This window comes from Rhinolophus ferrumequinum, chromosome 4 (genome assembly GCF_004115265.2).
Source record: "Rhinolophus ferrumequinum isolate MPI-CBG mRhiFer1 chromosome 4, mRhiFer1_v1.p, whole genome shotgun sequence".
Lineage (NCBI taxonomy): Eukaryota > Metazoa > Chordata > Mammalia > Chiroptera > Rhinolophidae > Rhinolophus > Rhinolophus ferrumequinum.
The window spans coordinates 70,332,608-70,355,214 of NC_046287.1; the positions used below are offsets into that span (position 1 = coordinate 70,332,608).

General features: G+C 32.6%; 1 protein-coding gene across 1 annotated transcript in view; it reads right to left on the reverse strand.

Moving 5' to 3' along the window:
• SGCZ (sarcoglycan zeta) overlaps positions 1 to 22,607 on the reverse strand; it is a 797,227-nt gene that overhangs the window by 37,372 nt on the left and 737,248 nt on the right. The window contains exon 5 of the mRNA XM_033104564.1: positions 3,280 to 3,402. Within this exon, the coding sequence (XP_032960455.1) occupies positions 3,280 to 3,402 (123 nt within the window). The remainder of the gene's footprint in view (positions 1 to 3,279; positions 3,403 to 22,607) is intronic.

The following is a 22,607-nucleotide window of genomic DNA, read 5'->3' on the forward strand; positions in this document are numbered from 1 at the left end:
TCTATCAATGAATAATTTTAGTCATAAATGATTTTGCCTCAGGTGTATAGACACGTTACTGTCTAAATAAATCCATCCACTTCTGTCTCCCTGAAAGAGAAGCCCATGTACAAAATGCATTGTTTATAAAGTATAAAACCAGAAAGAACCCATTTTAATTCCTATGAAGATTGCTTAAATAGAAAATTTTTGTGTCACAAATTTAAAAATTCTAGAAAAAAAACTTCACACAAATCTCTTGTCACATACAACTTTGAAGTCTTGTCAGCACCGTTAACTAATTTATATGAAGCACCCTGGAGTCAGTGCTCCTTTGTAGTGTTATCTGTCAAATGATTCCAGCAAAGCTTTAAGGTATATATGGGGTTACGGATCTGTCCCTTTCTCCTAAATTGCATGCTACACTAGGCACAATTTTCTCCTCCAAGCAAGTGTAATTCTAAGTTACATTTGCCTTTGATATTTTTGTATTTCTTTATTTTAGAAGTATCACAGGAAGGAGTAAAGCAACTATAAAGTTAATATGCAATGTTCTGGTAAAGCGGTAAGGACCTAGCAGGAATTTGAGAGTGTGTGCATATGTATGTATGTTTGCCTCTGGTTCTGTGTGTGTCTATGGGTATATGGGAAGCAAAAATGTGACTGAACACATAGGGCAGATGGATTTTAATCAGCTAAAATACTCCCTAATTTAACATGTATTTGATTAACAAGATGGAGCCACTGTGTACCTACATCAGGTTAAAGCCAGGGTGATTTGTTACAGGCACCCTCATTCTTTTATCTGAAGTATTATGCTTCAAACCCTTACAAAAATATGCCAGAATTCTGCAATTATGACCTCAAAATTATATTATTTATTATCTAGGATCTTCTGGAAGCATGTGGTACATAAATCTATGGCAAAACTGATTCATTTTCTGATATAATTGGAAAATATAGATCAATCAAGAGTATATGAAGAATAAACTCAAAGCTACGTATATATGTTGAGATAGAGAAAAAAATGGAAAAAGAGTCAGAGTGAGACATATGTATTCATCCATGTATACATACACACATACCATGCATATGTCATGCACACATACACTCATACAAACACAGAGGGGGAAAGAGTGACAAAAAAAAAATGAGTAAGTTAGCAGAGATGATGGCTAGAAGGCAGTTAATTGAAAAGAAGAAAAACAGATTTTTCAGGGAGCACTTTCTCCCATTGCTTAAAAATACAATTAACAGTCCACGGATAGCAGCCAGGATACCAAGAAAAAGAGGAAAATAAAGTGGAGTATCCACCTACCTCAAATAAAAAAACAAACAAAAACCTAGTTAATTTGTCAAATTTTGTGAACACAGTGCTTTATCGCAACTGTTATGCGACAAGTCAAGGTGACACATATATCAGAGAAAATTAAAAATTCCATGAATCTTAAAAGCTGTGAAGAGCTCTAGAACTTTCCTTCACTTACGAATGCAAAGTACACAATGGGAATATGGGACTATTGATAAATAATTTGAGGGTAAATGTGTAATATCCTAAATGCTATCTTAGGATTATGTTGGTATCAAAGTTGATAACCAGTAGGCACTCCAGGGTTCAAATATTGTTAAATATTGAAATGACATCTTCTAAATCCTCCTACGTACACTTCTACCTGGGTCCCCCAGTTTCCCACTAAGCTGAAACTCAGCGTTAGCACCAAGGGGCCCTAAAGTCAATGTTCTTTCTGATTTGTCTGCACTCCATGCCAACCATCATCCTCATGCTTTTTTCAATTTATTTATTTATTTATTTATTTATTTATTTATTTATTTATTTATTTATTTATTTATTTTTGTCCCCTTCCTCCGTGTCAGGACTTAGGAAGGTCCATGTAGTCATTTTTTTGTCCCACATGTATGCCTCCTTTCCTGACCTTTCCAAGGAGTTTTAAGAATAAAGGGAAAAGAGGCAGATGGGGACCACCCCAAACACTGCCCTGATGTTACAAGCTCCGGCTACTCAGCAGAACACTCTCACAAAAGACAGGAGGCCATGAGGATCAGTAGGGATGGTGTTAGTGGCTTCTGACCCACCCTAAAGATGCCCAATGAGGAGCCCAACTCAAAAATCCTTGTTGAATTTCATTGCTATTTGTACATCGTTCTTCCAATCCACTCAGGCACTCATGTCTGGGACATTGACAATATTAATTTTCTTTATTAATAAGAATAAAAAGCTAACCTTTACCATGTTTTTATGATGTGTGGAAAACATTCTAAACAAACACATACACACACTAGCTTAATTTGGGCACTGAAGTTATTATCATTTCAATCATTTAGGTGAAGGAAAATTGGAGGCATAGAGAGTTGATTTAAAATACTGAATGGTAGAGGCAGAATTCAACCCAAAAAGCAAGGGGGGAGATCAATTACCATGTTAACCGTGCACACATGGCCCAGAGGACTTAGTTGGGCCTAAATAGACGTGATAGATATCCCGTGAGCTGTTTCCAAACTCAGGTTTGGGAAACACTAAGTCAAGTATACTTTAAAAGACGAAATTCAATAACATAGGCCTCTGGTTGTTTTTAAAATAGTTTTATCAAAATATGTATTACTATTGTGAATCAAGTAAACCAAAAGCAATTGTGTTAAAATAACCTTCATAAAATTATTCCCCATTCCCAATCCTGTTTTTAACTTTCTGTTTTTTTGGTTTTTTTTTTGATTTTCAATTTCAGTTGGTGATTGACTTTATAGACCTTACAAGAATTGACTTTTGCAACTTTTAATAAAATGTGATTAGCACTATTTCTTGATTTATATACTTTTGAGGATAATAATGAGCCCTAAAGAATAAGAATTTAGTTTACTTATTATATAACCTTTCTCCCTATTTCATTTTAAAGCTGAGGTTTACATTTTCAGCTTTGTTTTGTATACCTTTTACTTTTAAATAATACTTCTAAATTCTGTCTATCACTTTTAGTTGGCTTTACGCACTGTCTGACCTCCACCTTATCTTCCACTATTCATACCCCCTTTTCTACCTATTCCCCACCTGAGACGTACAGCTCTACTTTTATATCATTAAGACTAATATTTACATTTTCTTCTGAATACACAACCAGTGCCTTCTATTGGAAGACTATTGGAAAATCAAACGCTGTGATATCGTGATGTTATGTGAGACTCAATGTTAGACATGTGGATCACACATTTTATAAAGTAGCTTCCTATTCACTTGCATATTCTTTTAAGAAGTAAACAATAGTCCAAGAACTCAGTCTACAGTACCTGTAACTTTCAGCTTTTCAGCCCCAATGGTGATCTCATCTTCGTCTGCAGAAAACAGCACCCTGCCATCTTCATTCGCTCTCACTTCAAATCTTTTACACTGAGCTTCGACAGCATCCGCTCCTACGGACAGAGGAAAGGTTTAAACAAGAAACTGATAAGCAGAAAATCATTAACATGCATTTTTTTAAAGAAAGATAAAAGCAACACATATATTATTTAGTTCATTTTTATCTGCAGTATGTTTTCCACCTGGATGTATATTTTGAATTATTATAGTTTTCACGAGGATGTCTGATTTGGTAGAATATTACTGGGCTAGGATGGTTGGGCACACATCTAATATATAAATGCCTGACATAGTCCTAACAAGGTTTGTGGGTTTAGCTAGTTAAAAAGGCTGCATATATACAATGAGAGACGATGCTAGCTTTATTCTAGGTCACAGCCTGAATACTTGACATTATACCTGGCCCCTGCTCAAAAAATACTCACAGACTGAATGACTCATGTTTTCTCTTTGCAAGCAGAAAATAGTGCCCATACTTGCTACATCACAAGGTATTTGAAATGCATTATTCAGTTGTGAATCTTTAGTTACTCTACATTTCATAGAGTCTAATATTGGATTTTGTTCACCCTTTACTATACTGAATGTGAATCCATTTTACAATCTTGCAGATATATACATATATTATACATATAATATATGCATTTATTGTTTTTAGTGCATCCCGATGTATATTCTAATAAATAATTTTCTTGATGTATTAAAATATAGTATTAAGTAAATGTAATTACATCATAAAATTGGAAATTTATTTCCAATTTGTTGGAAAATTCTACATATCAAACCATTCACAAATTACAAAGTCATTTCCCATATTTGAAAGACATAACTAACTTGAGTGTTTAGAAGGCTTCAATAAGACGATCAAACTGGTCAGAATTTGTTATTTTCATAGCATCAAATTATTTCTTTTCACATATATGGATCAATATCTTCCCCTCCTGTTCATATTTGGAGCATCCCTACTCTGCTATCTATATCAGAAACTCTTGTAAGATACAATCCAGTCCTTTCCGGGACCTGTGCATATAACATTGCAGTTTGTGCATACTTCTGTTCATTTATTTTTGCATATGCTATAGACTTAGTGCTCGTGTCTGCCCAAAATTCATAAGTTGAAATCCTATCCCCCAATGTGATGGTATTAACAAGTAAGGCCTTTGGGAAATAATTAGGTCATGAGGGTGAAGCCCTCATAAATGGGATTAGTGCCCTTATTAAAGGACACAAGTCAGCTTGCTTCTTTCTGTCTCTCTGCTTCTGCCAAGTGAGGAAATCCATGACATGCTGGCTGTCTGTAAGCCAGGAAGCAGCCTCTCACCAGACACTGGAACTTTGGCAGCCTGATGTTGGACTTCCCAGTCTCCAAAACTGTGAGAAGTATATTTCTGTTATTTAAGCCATCCAACTTATGGTATTTTGTGATAGCAGCCTGAATGAAGAAAATGTAGTGCCATTCTTTTTTAAATGTATGTCTCTCTGTAATTCAAAAAATGAAATCCTCTCTGTATTCCAAAATATGTTCCAAAGTTAAAATTGTGTTTTGTTTCTACTGGGCACTTAGTAGAAGAATGTTAGATGGTTGATTGAATTCTAGACTTTAGCTTTCTTTCCCTTTCCTTAGTCCTTATTCTCACCTTAGTCCTACTCCCAATCCTAGCCCACATGTTTTGGTAACTTACACCTTCTCATCATCATAGCTTCTGAGGAGCACTTAACCAAAGGAAAAAAAAAATAATTCCAAACCCTGATAAAATGTGGGATAATTTCTCTGAAAACAAGATGTATATTTTTCTTACATTTTGAAACTACATATGTCGTTTTCAGGTCCACATAGAAAATTTGAAAAGCTTCAGCTATGATAACGTTAAACAAGATAAAACTGGTGTTAAACTTGTTGAGCTATTAAGTTTAAAACAGTGTGAAATCTATTTTAAAATCTGTTATTTATTATTTTTTTAAGCAAAGGTCTTTTCTTATGAAATTTAATGACAATATTGGAAAAAACATGGAAGACCTATATAGTCTTTGATTACAGTCATTGCATTTGATCTTGCAAACATTATTTCAGTAGCCTGTGTTCAGCTGAGTGTGTGTTCTTCTAATTATGGCCTAGCCTTTTTATATTGTGCTTTTAATCTTTGAACATAGTAACTCAACTGGGTGATGTTCAAAAACTATGGGTGAGGCCATTGTGTTGGTAGATGTGATTTCTGAGTTTTGAGGCCTCTGTTTCAATCTTTCCTCAAGGAACTCAGGCATATATTAAATTAGAACTGCCTAAAAGATATTATAGATAATATACACATAAAATCTTAACACATATACTATGTTACTTCCTTCAAATATACCTAATTATTGCATGAATTGATCCATACAGTACATCCCTCACTTCAGCAATATTGAGGCATACTAACTTTCTGTATATATGTGTGTGTGTGTGAGTGTGTGTATACACAATACATACATATCATATATACACACACATACAATACGTACATACATACTATATATATATGTATGTATATATATACACAATACATATAATACATACAATATATATACAAACAATATATACACACACTAGGAAAACTTTTCTTGGTATAAATTTTAATGTCATTATATGGGAGATCTTTTATTAACATAAAAATGCTATACTAGGTGTTATAAACTATTGGAGATGTAAGTAGAGTGGATATGGCAGGGGGATTGAAATCTTAATTTGTTATATTTAAATAAGCAAAGCAAATAAGAAAATATTTATTCACTCAGAATAGAAGCCCTACATCTAGGTCATAAATAATTGCATGCAGAATCATCCAATTAAATATATATATATATATATATATATATATATATATATATATTTATATATATATGTATGTGTATATATATATAGTCTATGTTAAACATATTAGTATAATCACAGAAGGCAAATTGCAAGCAATTAGCAATGCATTGATAGTAAATAAACATTTTAAACCAGAAAATAATTTTGAATATATTGTGCTTCTGTATACTGCTTTTCTTTTCTGAAATGCAAAACAGTAAATATATGTAATTGGGCATATATTGCATTGTTGTGTATATTGATGATTAAAGTTATATATCTTAGGCTATGTGAAACTGAATTTACTATATCCTAACATGGTTTGTATTGTCTTATTCTGTTTTGCATGTTCCTAGCATCACATTTTCTTTTCTAGGTCAACTCAGTATCCAGTTGTTCAGAGGGGCCATGATGTCCAGTTCAACTGTATCTCAATCAATGAGGCTTCCACAGTTGCCCGAAAGCAATATGCCTGAATAAGTCTGGGTAAGGAGCTCTGATTCCTTAGCAGATAGATTGTGGGAGAACGGGTAATGCAAGCAATTCTGTATTTCACTGGTCATCTTAAACACAAATGCACTAATTAAAGTATCAAGACTAAATGCTTCCTTAGGAATATCTCTGACAAAATTTATATCAGCAACTTCAAAATCAAATAGAGAGCAGTCAGGGATAAAACAAGTGAGAATTGGCAGGAAAAGACAAAAGAAAAGAAAACAAAACAAACAAAGAACAACGTAAGCAAAATAATAGGTTCCATAAAGGACTGAAGGGTTCAATATGTATCCAAATATTTTCTCTAGTTCATTTAAAATTTTGTATTTATTCTTCAAAAGCAAACAAACCAAAACAACAACAAAACTAATTTCTTGTTCCCCTCAGATAATTTTCCTTTTTTGGAACACTCATATTCTTACAGTCATATTCAGTAGCCGAAAGCATGTTTTACTGACTAGTAGAGAGGCTCCAATAATTTATCTACTGTCTTTGCATTTTCTACATTAACTCAGTCAAACAGATGAATTGGAAATTTTCCTTCAATAAAAATCTCCAAAGGGGCTAAAACAATATATTACCACGGGACCTTTTGGTACTATTTAGTACTGATTTACAGAAAGCAAGGCAAAGATCAGAATGAATATGTCTGATTATGTCTATTGTGTTTTCCTCAAGCGTATCTTGATGGTTTTTTTTTTCTGTATGACTTTATGTCTGTCGATATTTTCTAAGTCTTGAAAAAGAGTATATTTAAAAGATTAGAAATTCCCATGAGAAAAACAAGATTCAATACAGTCAACTAACCAGTGTTCTGAAATTCCTGATTTAGAATTATCATGGGCCAAAAAAGTAAAGCCAAGTTTGAAACAAAAGAAACTGCTTTCATGAAATATAAACATAATGAAGTACTGTATTTTATTTTACACCACGTGTGCCATTGAAAACTCAGAGGTGAAGTGTACTGACTGACTCATTGTAAGAAGCAGCAGATTGAGGTAAAGAGGGAGGCCTGTGTTGAACCTTCCGCATTTTCAATCCTCATAGGATCCTGATAGAGATTAGTCTTACCATCCCCCACCTCTAACACACACACACACACACACACACACACACACACACACAGGAACTGACTTTCATTTTGGAATGGAAAGAGCAGCCATTCTTCCTCTAGCAAATGAGATAGCTACATGAACTATGAGGTTACACTCATCTTGTATCCCTCCCTGAGGCTCTTGACCATCCCGTGTCTAGACTGGTGCCTTGTACACAATAATTCCTTAATAAAAGTTTGTTTTTAAACTAAAATGAATTCCAGTACTTCTGACCATTTGTACTTTTGTGCCTTGTTTATCACTCCCTTACCCATCCATACCATCCCTACGATCATGTACTAGTAGTCCCCATCTTCCATTTTTGAAAATTATGAAAAAAGTTATACATATAAAATTGAAGAAATGATGGCGCCTACCACTCAGTTGAAGAAATATTTATTAGCACTAACGTAGATGAAACCCTCAGTGTAACGTTTCCCCTCAGGGGAGCTCCAAATGTTAAAATGATCCTGAAATGAGTTTTTATCATTCCCATTTTATAATTTTACTACTTATGCATTTGTTCTTAAAACATTTTTCTTAATTTTGAAAGGTTTGCATTACACACACACACGCACTCTGTCTCTCTCCTTTATATTACTTGCATTTTTCAGTGACTAGGTTTTTTTCACACAGTATTAGATTTGTGAGAGTCATCTATTTTGGCTCTGGTTTATTCATCCTCACTGCTATGTTCTATTATAAGGATATACCAGAAGTTAGTGATCCATTTCCCACTAACAGTCTTCTAGGTTGTTTCTAGGATAGCAGGACCGGTAACAATGATGCTATAAATGTTTTTCTACAAGTTTCATTCCATAATTGGTCAAGATTTTTCTAGGGCTGAATTGAGTACATAGATGTGAGGTAGTAGAGAATGTACTTCAAATTTACCAGATAGTAAGTAATTGCTTATTAAATTGATACTGTCCAAACTGACTGGATCAATTTACATTCTTACCAGAGAGTATGAGACCTCCTGTAGCTCTGCATCATTGCAAACACTCAGTGTTATCAGACTTTGTAATTTCTGCCAGTTTGAGTGTGTAAAAGTTATACCACTATGGTTTCGATTTACAATTCCCTGACTACTGGAGGACTGAACATTTTATACAGCATAGCTCCTCAGTCTCCTTTACTGACAACAGACGCTCCACAGTCAGTCCATGGGGCACGCTGGGGCTAACTCTCTCTAGAAACGGTCCATTTCTCATAGGGATGTTATTCTCTATGACCAAAGCGATTCATTCATTCATAAGCATGTGACTGAAATGCTCTCTTGATTTTGGCTCTAAATTTTGAAAAAGTGGCACATTCTTCTTTTCAGATCACAGACACTAACTTTGATAAAAACCTGAAACTTTTAAGGCTAGCTTCCACCTGGAAGCAGTCTGCCTGAGAATTCAGCCCATCAGCAAAACGAAGAAAAACGAACAGAAAGAGAAAGAAAAGGGCACAGAGACATTCCTGAAAAATTGCTTAAAAAAAATGGATGCAGTTAGAGACAAACTAATCTACCCCTGGGCTTTCCAATTATGTGAATCAACAAATTACCCACCACACCCGTGTTGAATAGTTCATACATTTTGATTTGGGTTTCTTTTAGTTGCATTTTTTAACTCTTTTCCTTATGTGTCCATGCGTTCTCTCTCTATAGTTAATAGAACTTCTAGAAATCTTCACCTTTAAAAAAAATCACTTCATCTCCTCTCCTCCTCCCCCCACAAAAATTATCAATGTCTTATTAAATATATAGGATTTCCTGAAATAATGCTGGGGGGGCACTATAATATGCTGAGGCAAATTCTCTTATAGGCTTTTTATTGGGCAAACTAAATTTCGACTTAGATTTGTTCAAACATGGCCTTAATGGTATAAATATAATCTTTTACGCTTGTATGCTAGGATTTTATTTTTGGTATCTCTTTATCTTATTCCTATTGACAATGTTGTCTAAGAGAAGTGAAAGTGGACATTCTTGACCTATTCATTTGTTTAAGGGGCCTGACTAAACCCCCTATGTGCAAAACATTCTGTTTTTTACATATTATAGAACACAAAATTACAGCATTTCAAAATGTAGATGGTGCAAAGTTGGTGGGTGAGATATTAGTCTCTAAAAATTGTTTTCACTTCATAGGCATTCATGTTCTTTTGATTTATAAAGGAAAAAATACAAACAAAAAATGTCATGTCACATGCAGTGAACAAATACTATCTGATAGAATTATTATATAAGGGTAAAATAAATGAATACTTAAGTAATGAGAGGCGATTACTTACAACTGCATTTTTAGTAAGTGCTTTTGTAAGACAGAAAGAAGAAAAAAAATTCCTACTGTCCTCTGGTTATGGCTCTTTCCCTTACTTCTCAGCAGATATTGATACTGGCTAAAATGGGTTATTTAATTTATGGAATGTGTTGTGGTAGAACATGGGAAATGAAAACCCATTTCTTGATAATATCCAATGAAAATTTCGCCCATTTCAGACTATTACTTTTTTGTTTCTAATATGTGTTTAATAACAAAGGAAACCTACTAAGTCCTCAGAATTCCCCCCTCTTTCTTATTCATAAGCTTGTCTTGATCTTCTGCTACATTATGACACATCTGTATAAGTGGTTTGGTATAAGTTCTTCATACTTTTTTTCTCTTTCTAACACATATTTTCCTTTAATAACAATTAAGATCTCAAAGAGATGTATCCACATTAAATACCAAACACAAACATAAAAAATGAGTTGGTACAATGTTTTCTAATATATTTTATGCAAATTTCCTCTTAACAAAATGTAATAAAACTAAGTTGTGGTAGTATAATTTTTTGCTGATGTATTCAAATAATAATGCAATCTTATAGGTACTAATTAATTATGTTCCCTATCAAATATCACATTCTTTTTCTATGATCAAAAAATACTACATTGATGATTAATTTATCATCTGAAGATCGTACTAAAAGTCATCTTAACAGTACATGTATTTACTTTTATAATGTAAGGGAAGTTACATGGAAGCCATTCAAGGGAACTATATTCTTAAAATCATTATCAAAAATTCATTAGCTGTCTACAATGTAACTTCTTGTGTATTTATTTATACTACCTTTTTCGCTCTTTAATAAGAATATTTAAGGTGTGCTTATTGACATTTAGATTTTACATAAAAATTGTTTCACATTTCCCCTTAGTCAGTCAGCCTTATTGTCTTGTCTCTGAATTTCACTTAATGGGAATGTGTTTTTAGTGTTATAAATAGATGAACACTTAACAAGAATAAACTTCAAGATAAACAATTTAAGAAACCTTGTTATAAAATACAGTTTTTATTATAATTTGATCATAATAAATTGGGTTAGTGTGAGTCAAATGCACATTATTATTATTGATTTGTTATATAGCTAATGTATATTTTTATGATTACATGGAATTTTTAGAATTGCTTGCTTTGAAAAGCACTAGTTCTGATTCCCAAGGAAACTTAAAACAGACTTGGGTTTCTGGGAAAAAACAACAGATAGTGTAGTTGGATTAAAGCTCTTAGAAAAGATGATCTAGTTTCTGATACAGTAAAACAATTTCTCAAATTGGAGGCTTAGCCCAGCAAAGGTTTATTTCTCATTCATGTTCATTTCCAGAATGAGTCAGCAGGGGGCTTTGATGATTCTAATCACCCACGGACCAAAATGGTGAAGGATCCATCTCAACATATGCTTTCAAGGATAACAACAAAGGAAAGATATATGGTAAACTGAGCACTGCCTCTTATGTTACATTTAGAATTAACACATCACTTTTTATTTTACTGACCAATGGTAATTACATCACCAAGTCTGTTTGTAAATAGGTAGGAAGGTACAATCTTGCCATTAAATTGGGGGGAAAATAGCACAAAACAGATTTTCTGTTAATAGCCCTATTAACAACATACCTCTTACAGGCCATGATGAAAAATATGAGTATTGGACTTACTCTCTCACATAACTATTACAAAACTGGACAAAATATTTGTAGTGATTGCTTTTCAGATATTTGACAAAAGGCAGAACAAGGTAGTAGCCCCTGAGGCAAGGAAACATGAAGTGAACTTCTGTTTCATTTCAAGTTTATTTCTGAGGACCATTTACAGATCAATACCCAGGGACATATTGCCCAGTGGTGCTGGTGGGCAAAGGAAAGAGGGATTAGATTTCTGGAATGCTAAGGGGATAGATTTCGAGGGGTAGTGTAAGTGATGAAGGGGAACTGAATTTAGAAGGAGACCCAGAAATCTGCATAGAGATACCCTTAAGTTTTTGTCTAAATATAGTGCTGTACATGCATAGGATGATATACATGATGATCATTAGAGAAGAATCACTAGGCAATATGTGAGCTGCACACAGTCTGCAAATATTATAGAACTCTAGAAGATGTTCAACTTCCATCTAATTAGAGTGCAGATACTTTTGTTGAGACCCCAGAGTAAGTTACCCTATCCCTGGAGGCTACCCTATCCCTGAAGGCTACTCTAGGCTAACTCTAACAAGTCTAAAATGCAGCCTCAACAGGATCTAGCTGACATGCCAATGAGTTCACTGTCCCAAATTATCAACATTATTCTTTAAGTGAAGACATCTAAATCCAGCCTCTCAAAAAATTACTAGACATACAAAAGAGGAAAATATGTTCCTATCCAGGAGAAAAATCAGTCAATAAAAACAGGCCCAGATTTACTTCAAATGCTGGAATTAACAAAGATTTGAATTTACTATAAAGGTGTTCAAATCTTTAAATGAAAGATGGACACAATGAATACACAGAAAAGGAATCTCAGCAGAGAAATAGAAAATTTAGGGAAAAAAAAACAGAAAAAAGAAAAGAGATAAATGAAATGTCTGGAACAAAAAAATTAAATACCTGATGTGCAAAATTCATTGAATGAATTTAATTGACATATTATAACCTGAAGAAGAGAAGATCAGTGAACTTGAAAAAAATTGCATAGGGATGATTCAAAGTGAAACATGGAGAGACATGAAGAATAGGAAATCAAAGAACACAGCCTAAGTGATGTGCGGAACAATAAAAATAAAAGGAGATTAGCTAAAAAGGCAACAGAGGAGACAAAACGGAATACTAATAAGTACTTAGTTGATGGCAGGATTGGAGGATAAAAGGAACACAAGATAGAGGAGATAAACAGAAAAGAGCCAGCAAGGTTTATATGTTTCCATTTATATTTAAATGGAAATATACCAATAATTATTTTTTAAATATAAATGGACAAACAATAAACACTACTATCTACACACTATATATAGCATATATATATACACTATATATAGTATATATGCATATATAATACAAATATATAATATATACATATATATGTGTATATATAATATGTGTGTATACATACATATATATATATATATATATATATATGTATTTTTTTTTTTTTTTTAAATATTGCCTACAGTTAGTCTATCACAGTGTAGATTCCAATCGGGAGTCGGGGCTCAAAGCCGGAAGACGTTGCAGAAAATGTATGCCAACAACAGGAATCCTTGTAGACATTGGGATGACTAATGCTACATAATGGAAGACTTCTTTAGAAACTGGATTCAAATGAGATGGTACTTTTGTTAATATTTAAATTACTTCAGTGTTGTTTATGGGAGTATTGACCTTCAGGAGAATTTTAATTTTCACGCATGTCAATCAATAAATCTTTTCTTCTGCCGCTTCTGATGTAAAGTATACCCTGGAGACTTCCATACAAAGTAGGATAGCTCTTCTAACATGTTTTTTTTTTTTTCCATTATTTGTTTCACATTTCAAATAAAACTGTTATTGCACAGTCAATTTATTATTTTATTGTAGAAAATGTAGAGATTTCACTTTTGCTTTTAAACTGTTAAACAATTATGTCAACCTCATTTATTTAATACGCAATTCCTCCTCTCACCTCCCTATTGATTTGAAAGGATATTTTTATCTTATATTTAATTACTATAGATTCACGGTAACTTTCTCAGCTTTATATTCTCTTCTATTGCTTTTGCTCTTTCTAATCCCAAACTGTATTCATTATTGTGCTTTTGGTATTTGATGTACATGTAATAAAAGTTCTCTTGGGTTTTCATTTAAATTACAATATTTTGGAAATATTTAATCAAGCTGTAAAATATCCATTAGCAATTTCATTTGAATTACTTAATATCTTAAGTTAATTTTGGATAAAACTGATAACTTTAAGAAATAAAGATGTATATTATCAATTTCAGTTGTTTCCAATATATATTTTCAATAAAATAGCAATGTAAAATGATACAATGAATAGAAGGCATTATTCACTACTCACTTTTATGTTCATCTTAAACATTTGCATCTAAAATAGTATATTGTTACCAGAATTAATGAGCTGTTGGAATGTCAGAAAACTAGAGGGAACACATATAAAACCTTAATGTCCTGTCAGTGACTGGTTAAAGGGCCAGATGCTATGGGTAATTTAATTGTGCTTATCACCCAGCAGCAGTCTTGTGAATGTCATGACACGTGGAAGCACCTGCCCATGCTGATAAATCAAGTGATGACACTTAACTGTAAGATGCTAGAATTAAATGTTACCTTGAGTGATCATCCATACTATCCAATAAAAATTACAGTGATTTTTCGTAAAGCTTATCTTCTGGTTGCTCTCCCATTGAGAAAGTAATACCACTGTTACTAATAATGATGGCAGCTAGCATTTCTGTAGTGCTTAATAGGGCTAAGACCACCACTGGCAACAACACACTTAATGATCAAAATAACCCCACAAGGCAAGTAATTATCATTATGCCCATTTTACAGTTAGTAAACTCAGGTACAGAGAAGTTAACTTATTTGTCCAAATCACACAGCTGGTAAATGGTTGCATGAGATTTTAAACTCATGTAGCCTGCCTCCAGAGTCCATGGTCTCCATTCGGATGCTTTTCTGCTTCCCAGGATACTTTGAACTGATGCTGAACTCACATCAGCAGTTAGGTCCCTGAGATCCTCCTCATAGGATAAGCTGGTCCTCAATTGAAGGGCATTCAAGTCAGTTTTTTCCCTGCCCAGTCCTGTCTTCCTATCTTGCTCATTCTCTCACAAGTGTTCCTCTCAAAAGCACTCTCCTGTATGCTTTCTGCAGCCAGCCGGCTGTCTCTGTTTCCAGACTAAACTAAAACAAGACCAAACTAAAACATTAAATATACTTTCATTTAGACACACTCTACTGGTACCCATTCATTGGTTTATTTCTAATTTACATCACAAAGCATACTTTAAATACCATTGTGCCACCCTCAGCTCAGACTTTTAAAATGACTTTTCATAACAAATAATGTCCAAAGGTTTGGACTTAGATTGAAAATGACACAATCTGAACCCGACTAGTATTTCAAATTTAAGCTTGGTTCTTCCATATGCAAACTACCTTTCCTAACAAAGTAGATCAGTTATTAAATTGACAAAGTAGATTGTTAATTTAATACACCCAGAAATATATTTACAAGGGGATGGAAATAGCAAGCACAGAAGAGAACCCTGGTAATACTATACAATAAGTTTTAGTATTCTCCTTGTGAGCAGATAAGAGAGCATTGGGAACTACGGTGGGTATAAACCTGGTGGCAAATGCATAGGAAATATCTCTAGCTCTGAAGGCTGGAGGGATGCAGGGACAGTGAGTTAGAAAAGAATTTACACTTTCTATTTGTGCCTTCCATGGCTTAGTACCAAAATTTACGGTCACTATTTAGTATGTGTTATATAACTTTGTGCTGCTGAAATATATCCATATACGAAAGCTCAATTATACTAAATAATATTTCTTTGATTACTTTGTGTATGTCTGCTACACAGAAAGAAAGAAAAACATAAATTCTGATCTATTGATGTTCTGGCATAGAAAAGCTTTTATTATGTTACCATAAATATTGTAAAATGATCAGGGGGGAAGAGGCGTGATAAAAGAAAGAATGGAAGGGGGCCAGAAAACCCATTTAAGATCATAATCATTATTAAATTATTTCTAATGTCACATGATGTTCTTTCTTTGCAACACTTATTAGAATCTCTTTCAAAACTGTTTATTTTTATTACTTATACTGTAAACTTACTAACACTTCCCTCAATCCATTAAATATTCTACATATAAGCAAATTCTTGCTGTATTTTGAAATAGCACAGTTGTTATTCATCACTTTCTATGCTCAGCCAGTGACCTTGTGACTTCCATTTGACACTAAATCAGTCTTGCAGCGTTTCTTCCTTTTATATTCTAAACACATTCTCCTTTGAAACTTCTTACTCCTAAGAACCATAATTCACCGGAGTTTGTTTAATTTTCAGTAGCTTTACATTGTTTGCATTCATGTTATTTCCTTTGTTATCAGTGTGATTTCAACAAATGTGTATCAGAAATACTTTCTATTTTTATTGAGCTTTAAGGAGGTTATTCAAAGGCAGAGGTGACCTATTTAGTGTTACACTCAAAATAACTATGGGCTATTGGTTGCCAGAAGGGAGAGGGATTGGGGGATGGGTGAGAAAGGTGATCGGATTAGGAAGTACTAATTGGTAGTTACACAATAGTCAGAGGGATGTGGAATACAGTATGGGAAATATAGTCAATAATATTGTAAAATCTATGCATAGTGTCAGATTGGTACTAGAATTATTGGGGGATTACTTCATATATAAATGCTTAACCATTACACTGTACAACTGAAACTAATAAAAAGTAATACTGAATATGAACTCTAATTAAAAAATATAATATATATGCTACATATATAATATATATTATATATAATACATACGTAATATATGTGTGTGTGTATATATATACACACATATATATATAGTCTCAGAATGTAAAGCACAGAATAGGGAATATAGTCAATGGTATTGTATAGCTGTGTGCGGTGTCAAATGAGTAGTAAACATGTCAGGGTTATCACTTCGTGAGGTGTGTAAATGTCTAATCACTATTGTGTTCTATACACCTGAAACTAATAATGAAAAACAAAATTACCCCCCCCACCAAAAAAAGAAGTTATGGGCTATTCTAAATTATCAGTTGATTATGGGTGAGAAAACAAAAACAAGTGCTGTTTTTTGAAGGGAAGCTGATTAGTTTCATTAAATTAAAAAAATTCTACAATTATGAAATATTAGTGTTAAAAAGAAATTTAGCTACCTCTACCTTTTAAAACTAAAAATTGAGGCAAATGTAGATTATTTGTTATCTTCTCGAAAGTACCAAATAGTAAATTTATGTTGAGTTTGAGATGAGCATGGTCATCAGGTAGACAAAATAAAAAAAAATAGTTGTGCCTGAAGAAATAGAAAACAAAAGTTAGAGGGGAAGATTTGGGAGTTATCTACATATATGTGATATGTTAAAGGAGCATATCACACAACTTAGATAAAAGATATAGATAACATAAAAACAGATGGGGAAAATATTTTAGTGATGTGGTATCAGATGGAAATTATGTGAAAATGATTTTATGAAATTTAAGACTGAAAATGAAATGAGTCTAATCTAAACTCACTTTCAATCGATAATGAGGATTTAGTTATTTCAATAAAATTAATAAGGATCTGGGCAGCAAATGATCATTGATTGTACATAATCTGATACCTGCAAAAGAAATGTAGTTAAATGTGCACCTCAGACTTTATCAAAAGTTTCTTAAAGGAATTTAACAAGATCTGTGTGATCTTGCTAACTTTACAGAAAATAGGCAAACTTTTCCAGAGTGGTTCTATCATTTTGCATTCCCAGCTGCAGTGGTGCTTGAGAGATCCAGCAGCTCTCATCCATGGTAGCACTTGGTGTTGCATCTTTTATTTTAGTAATTTTAATTATTACAGTTTATAATTTCTCTGAGCTTTAAATGAGAAAAGATTATAATTGATTTCTTAGTGTATAATATTGAAGCCTTTATTCCCCAGATATATTTACCCACGATTCTCCAGTGTGGCTTAGGTTGTTGGTCCATTTACTGATTCGGTTAAAGTAGATTCAGTTAAAAGTAAAAATTGGGTAAGGAATGAGCTGGTGATGAAATAAGGAGATCCAAGTAGGAGGCCTCAGAAAGACGGAGTATGGGGAAAGTAAGCTTATTTATTTTTTTAGAACCACCTATCCCTACTCCTCGCAAAAAAAATAACTTGCATCATGACTGGTCTATAAATTATTTTTAGTAATCTTTGTGGAATGATACAAAATGGCAAAGGCAATGTAAGATTAGAAATGAGAGATTGTTTCTAAATAATGTGACAGGAGAGAAGATGGGTTTTAAAAATTATGAGTTATTAACATTCTTTACTTCTTTGGGGAAGGGATAAAGGAGGATGGAATATTAAATTTACACTAGACTGATATGTTTGCGTGAGCATTTACAAAACAAAGCAGCAGACATGTGACCTCAGAATAGAAGATTCAAAACAAGTCATGCTAAAATTGGATCAATACAGGAAGGGAATATATGAGATTTGATATTCTTGAATTCAGGCAAATAAATATATGACAAAATATTGTTGCTTTGCAGTATAATTTGAATTCAGGAAGTGAGATACCTCTGGTTTTGTTCTTTTTTCTTAGGATTGCTTTGGCTATTTGAATTCTTTTGTGGTTTAATAAAAAAAAAAAATCTGATGTTTTTTGTTCTATTTCTTTAAAAAATGCCATTGAGGTTTTGATGGGGATTGCATTAAATTTGTGTATTGCTTTGGGCAATATGGCCTTTTTAACTATGTTGATTTTTACAATCTATGAACATGGAATATATTTCCATTTCTTGTGTCTTTTACAATTTATTTTAATAATGTCTTGTAGTTTTCAGTGTATAGGTCCTTCACATCCTTTCCTAGGTATTTTTTTCCTAGGTATTTTATTCTTTTTGTTGCAATTCCAAAAGGAATTTTTTTTTCATTTTGTTTCCTAAAATTTCATTGTTAGTATAATGGATTTTTGTAGATTTTTGTATCCTTCAACTTTACTGTATTTGTTTATTGTTTCTAATAGTTTTTTGACAGAGTATATAAGGTTTTCTGTGTAAAGAATCGTGTTGTCTGCAAAAAGTGACAATTTGATTTCTTTGTTCCCAATTTAGATGCATTTTATTTCTTTCTCTTGCCTGATTGCTCTGGCAAGGACTTCCACTACTATGTTGAATAACAGTGGTGAGAATGGGCATTCTTGTCTTGTTCCTGATCTTAGAGGAAAAACTTTCTATTTTTTACCATTGAGTATGATATTAACTGAGGGTCTGTCATATAGGACCTTTATTATGTTGAGGTACTTTCCTTCTATACACATTTTATTGAGTGTTTTCATTATAAACGGATGTTATATCGTGTCAAATGCTTTTACTGCATCTACTGATATGATCATGTGATTTTTATCCTTTATTTAATAATGTGGTGTATCACATTGGTTTGTATGTATTGAATCATTCTTGTGCTCCTAGAATGAACTCTACTTGATCATGTGATGTATTATCTTTTTAATGTATTGCTGTATTCAATTTGCTAGTATTTTGTTTAGGATTTTTGCATGTGTATTCAACAGAAAAAAAAATGGTTTGTAGTTTTCTTTTTTTGTGTGTGCTGTCCTTGCCAGGTTTTAATATCATGGTAATGTTGGCCTCATAACATGAGTTAGAAAGTATTGTATCATATTCAATTTTTTGAAAGAGGTTGAGGAGGACAGGTATTAAATCATCTTTGAATGTTTGGTAGAATTCACTAGTGAAGCCATGTGGTTCAGGACTTTCACTTTGGTGCCATAAGGTCTTTCAAAAATATATACAATGGAATACTATTCAGCCATAAGGAAAAATGAAATGCTGCCATTATGACAATATGGATGGATTTCGAGAATATCCTGCTAAGTGAAATAGACAGAAAAAGTTGAGAATCATATGATTTCATTCATAAATGGGATATAAAACTAAAAGCAACAAACAAACAAGACAAACAAAGAAACAAACACTCATAGACACAGAGAACAATATGGTGATTACCAGAGGGAAAGGGTGTGAGGGGAAGGTAAAAAGGGTCAAGGAGGTCAAATATATGGTGACAGAAGGAGATTTGACTTTGGGTGGCGAACACACAATGTGATATACAGATGGTGTATTAGAGAATTGTACATTTGAAACCAAAATTATATAGATTTCAAGTGTACAATTCTCTAATATACCATCTGTATATTGCATTGTATATATAATATATAATATAATATGTATCTACACCATATATAAATTATATATGATATAATATATATACACCATACATTATATATTATATATAGAGACACATATACATATACATATGTGTGTGTGTGTATATATATATATCATGTATAATATATGGTATATATGTATTATATATGTTTATATAATATATAATATATCTAATATAAATATATATATTATATATTATGTATATTTATATAATATATATACCATATATTATATGTATGGCAAAATCTCTTTCTCTCTCTCTCTCTCTCTCTATATATATATATATGGCAATATATATATATATATACATATATATGGCAAAATATCTAGAGAAAATATCGTGGAAAAAGGTTGCAAGTAAATTCAGAGCTTATTAAATACTTTAACTAAAGAACACAGATTAAGGGATTTATAACAATCTTAAGGTTGTCTTAAGAAATTTGGTAATACTGTTTCCTCACTATGAGGAATATATTGTCAGGAGTCCAATAAATACTTGGAAAAAGGAATTGCTGTCATTTATTTTTCCCTTTCCTATACTCAATTTTCTATTCCCACTGTGTTTTATTTTTCTGATGTATTCATCATCTGACTTGGAATTTCTCCAAAATTACACATAAGAATAGACATATAATCGAAAGTAAAACTTGAAAAAAAACAAACTGATGTGGTTAATAGAACTATGTCGTAAGTAATGGCCCCCACAGTTTATTTCCCTCTATTCCATGAACAGACAATTGGCATTGTTTTTAATAGTCTGGGCTTGATTGTAACCTCATCTAGGGCCTCAAATCCTGAAGTAAATAATCTTCTGTGTATACACGGACCCCTAAATTTTACTTAGCTTCCTACTACCAGATGTTTTTGGATAATTAGTTCCATAACCTTATATTTGTGAACAGTATGCCCCATTAACCCAATTTCCAAAGACGATTTTCTTATTGAGGTTAACAAAAAATTACATGTTCAATAAGTCAATTATATATGAAACTCAAATTCACCAGCAATCTGAGGTCCCACAAATGGAGCCAAATTAGAAACAAAGCTTGGTTCAGTGTATAAATTATAAACTCATTAATTTCAGATAAATCATATAGCTATAATGCTAACTATCTAAAATATGAAGTAAAAAAACAATCTTTTCCTATTTTGTTTACTTTATTCTACTTTTATCATTTAATGAGTTCTGTAATAAATAATTTTATCTCATTACAATATACTTACCATTAAAATTTAAACACTGGGCTCTAGTCATAGCATATTTTGAATAACTTTATGTGATCATAGAAATAACAAAATGGTTATTAATTTCTTTAGTGCTTTTCTCAGTATTATAATGTCAGAAATACTGATGTTCTTGCGTTATATTTGTTGAAAAAAATCTATTATCTCTTTTTAACATCATATAAGGAGATGGACTGGCCTAGGTAATGCTAAGATGGTAGAGTATGCTGCCTTTACAATATGTCTCAATAGAACCACCATTTCTCACTTTATCGTAAACCTTCATTCTTAAATATTCAAGACTTGATTTATTCCTTTGACAACTAAAGACCATATTTGAAACATATATTTTGCCTGGAAAGGAGAATGTTTAAAGATGTTTTCCTATCAATGAAAGCATTAGCATCCCTGACAATTTCAGTAGATTAGCTACTAACAGTCTTGAGAAATAGCGGCCAACACCTTACAGGTATAGTTTTTAGGACCATAAAACAGACCACTGTTAAATGGAACTGACATCACAGAACTTCAATGATTGATCCCAGACTAGGGCATGGGGTACCTGTAAAGAGAAGGATGACAGGCCACCAAAGGCTGAAAATGACTAGCCAAATCATCCATTTCAGAATTTGGTCTAGGTTCTCCAGGAAGAAAACAATTATCAGTATTCCTTGATTCTGCACCCCTGACTCTACGCATATTTGAGAGATTAAATATTTGAGACTGCGTTTTTTTTTGTTTTTAGTGTAATAACAAATAATAACTTAAATTAAAATGATAGTGTAATGACTCAGGATGTTAAAACAATGACATAAATACTCCTGTGATATAACTTTTTAAAATATGCACATTATTATCTTTTCTTCAGACACTGTAAATTTCGTTATACCTGAGTTACACAGATTTAGGGTCCTAATTTCTAAGAATTCCATCCTTCTAATATCATAGGCATCTGCTTCAACGTACTGTTTTCTCAAATGGATTAATTAATGTTAAACTAATAGTAGTTTAATTTATATGAATAAATAAATAAATTGGTATTAACAATGAACTCTTAAAAATCATCAATGCATTTAATCATTTAAAAATATATGTATAATATTAAACCTAAGTGTTTTGTTGATCTATCCTCTAAGATTTGCAGACTATTTTACATAAAATATTCATTCTTATTAAGTTGTCCCAGACTATTACAACATTCTCTAAGTTAAAACGAGTCAATGACAAAAAACATAAATTTGGTACGTGAGAATAATCTGTAACCTACTTTTTATATGTTCTACACCATCTGCAGTCAATTAAGCAATTCCCAGGTGTTCACAGTAATTGCTTTAATGCAA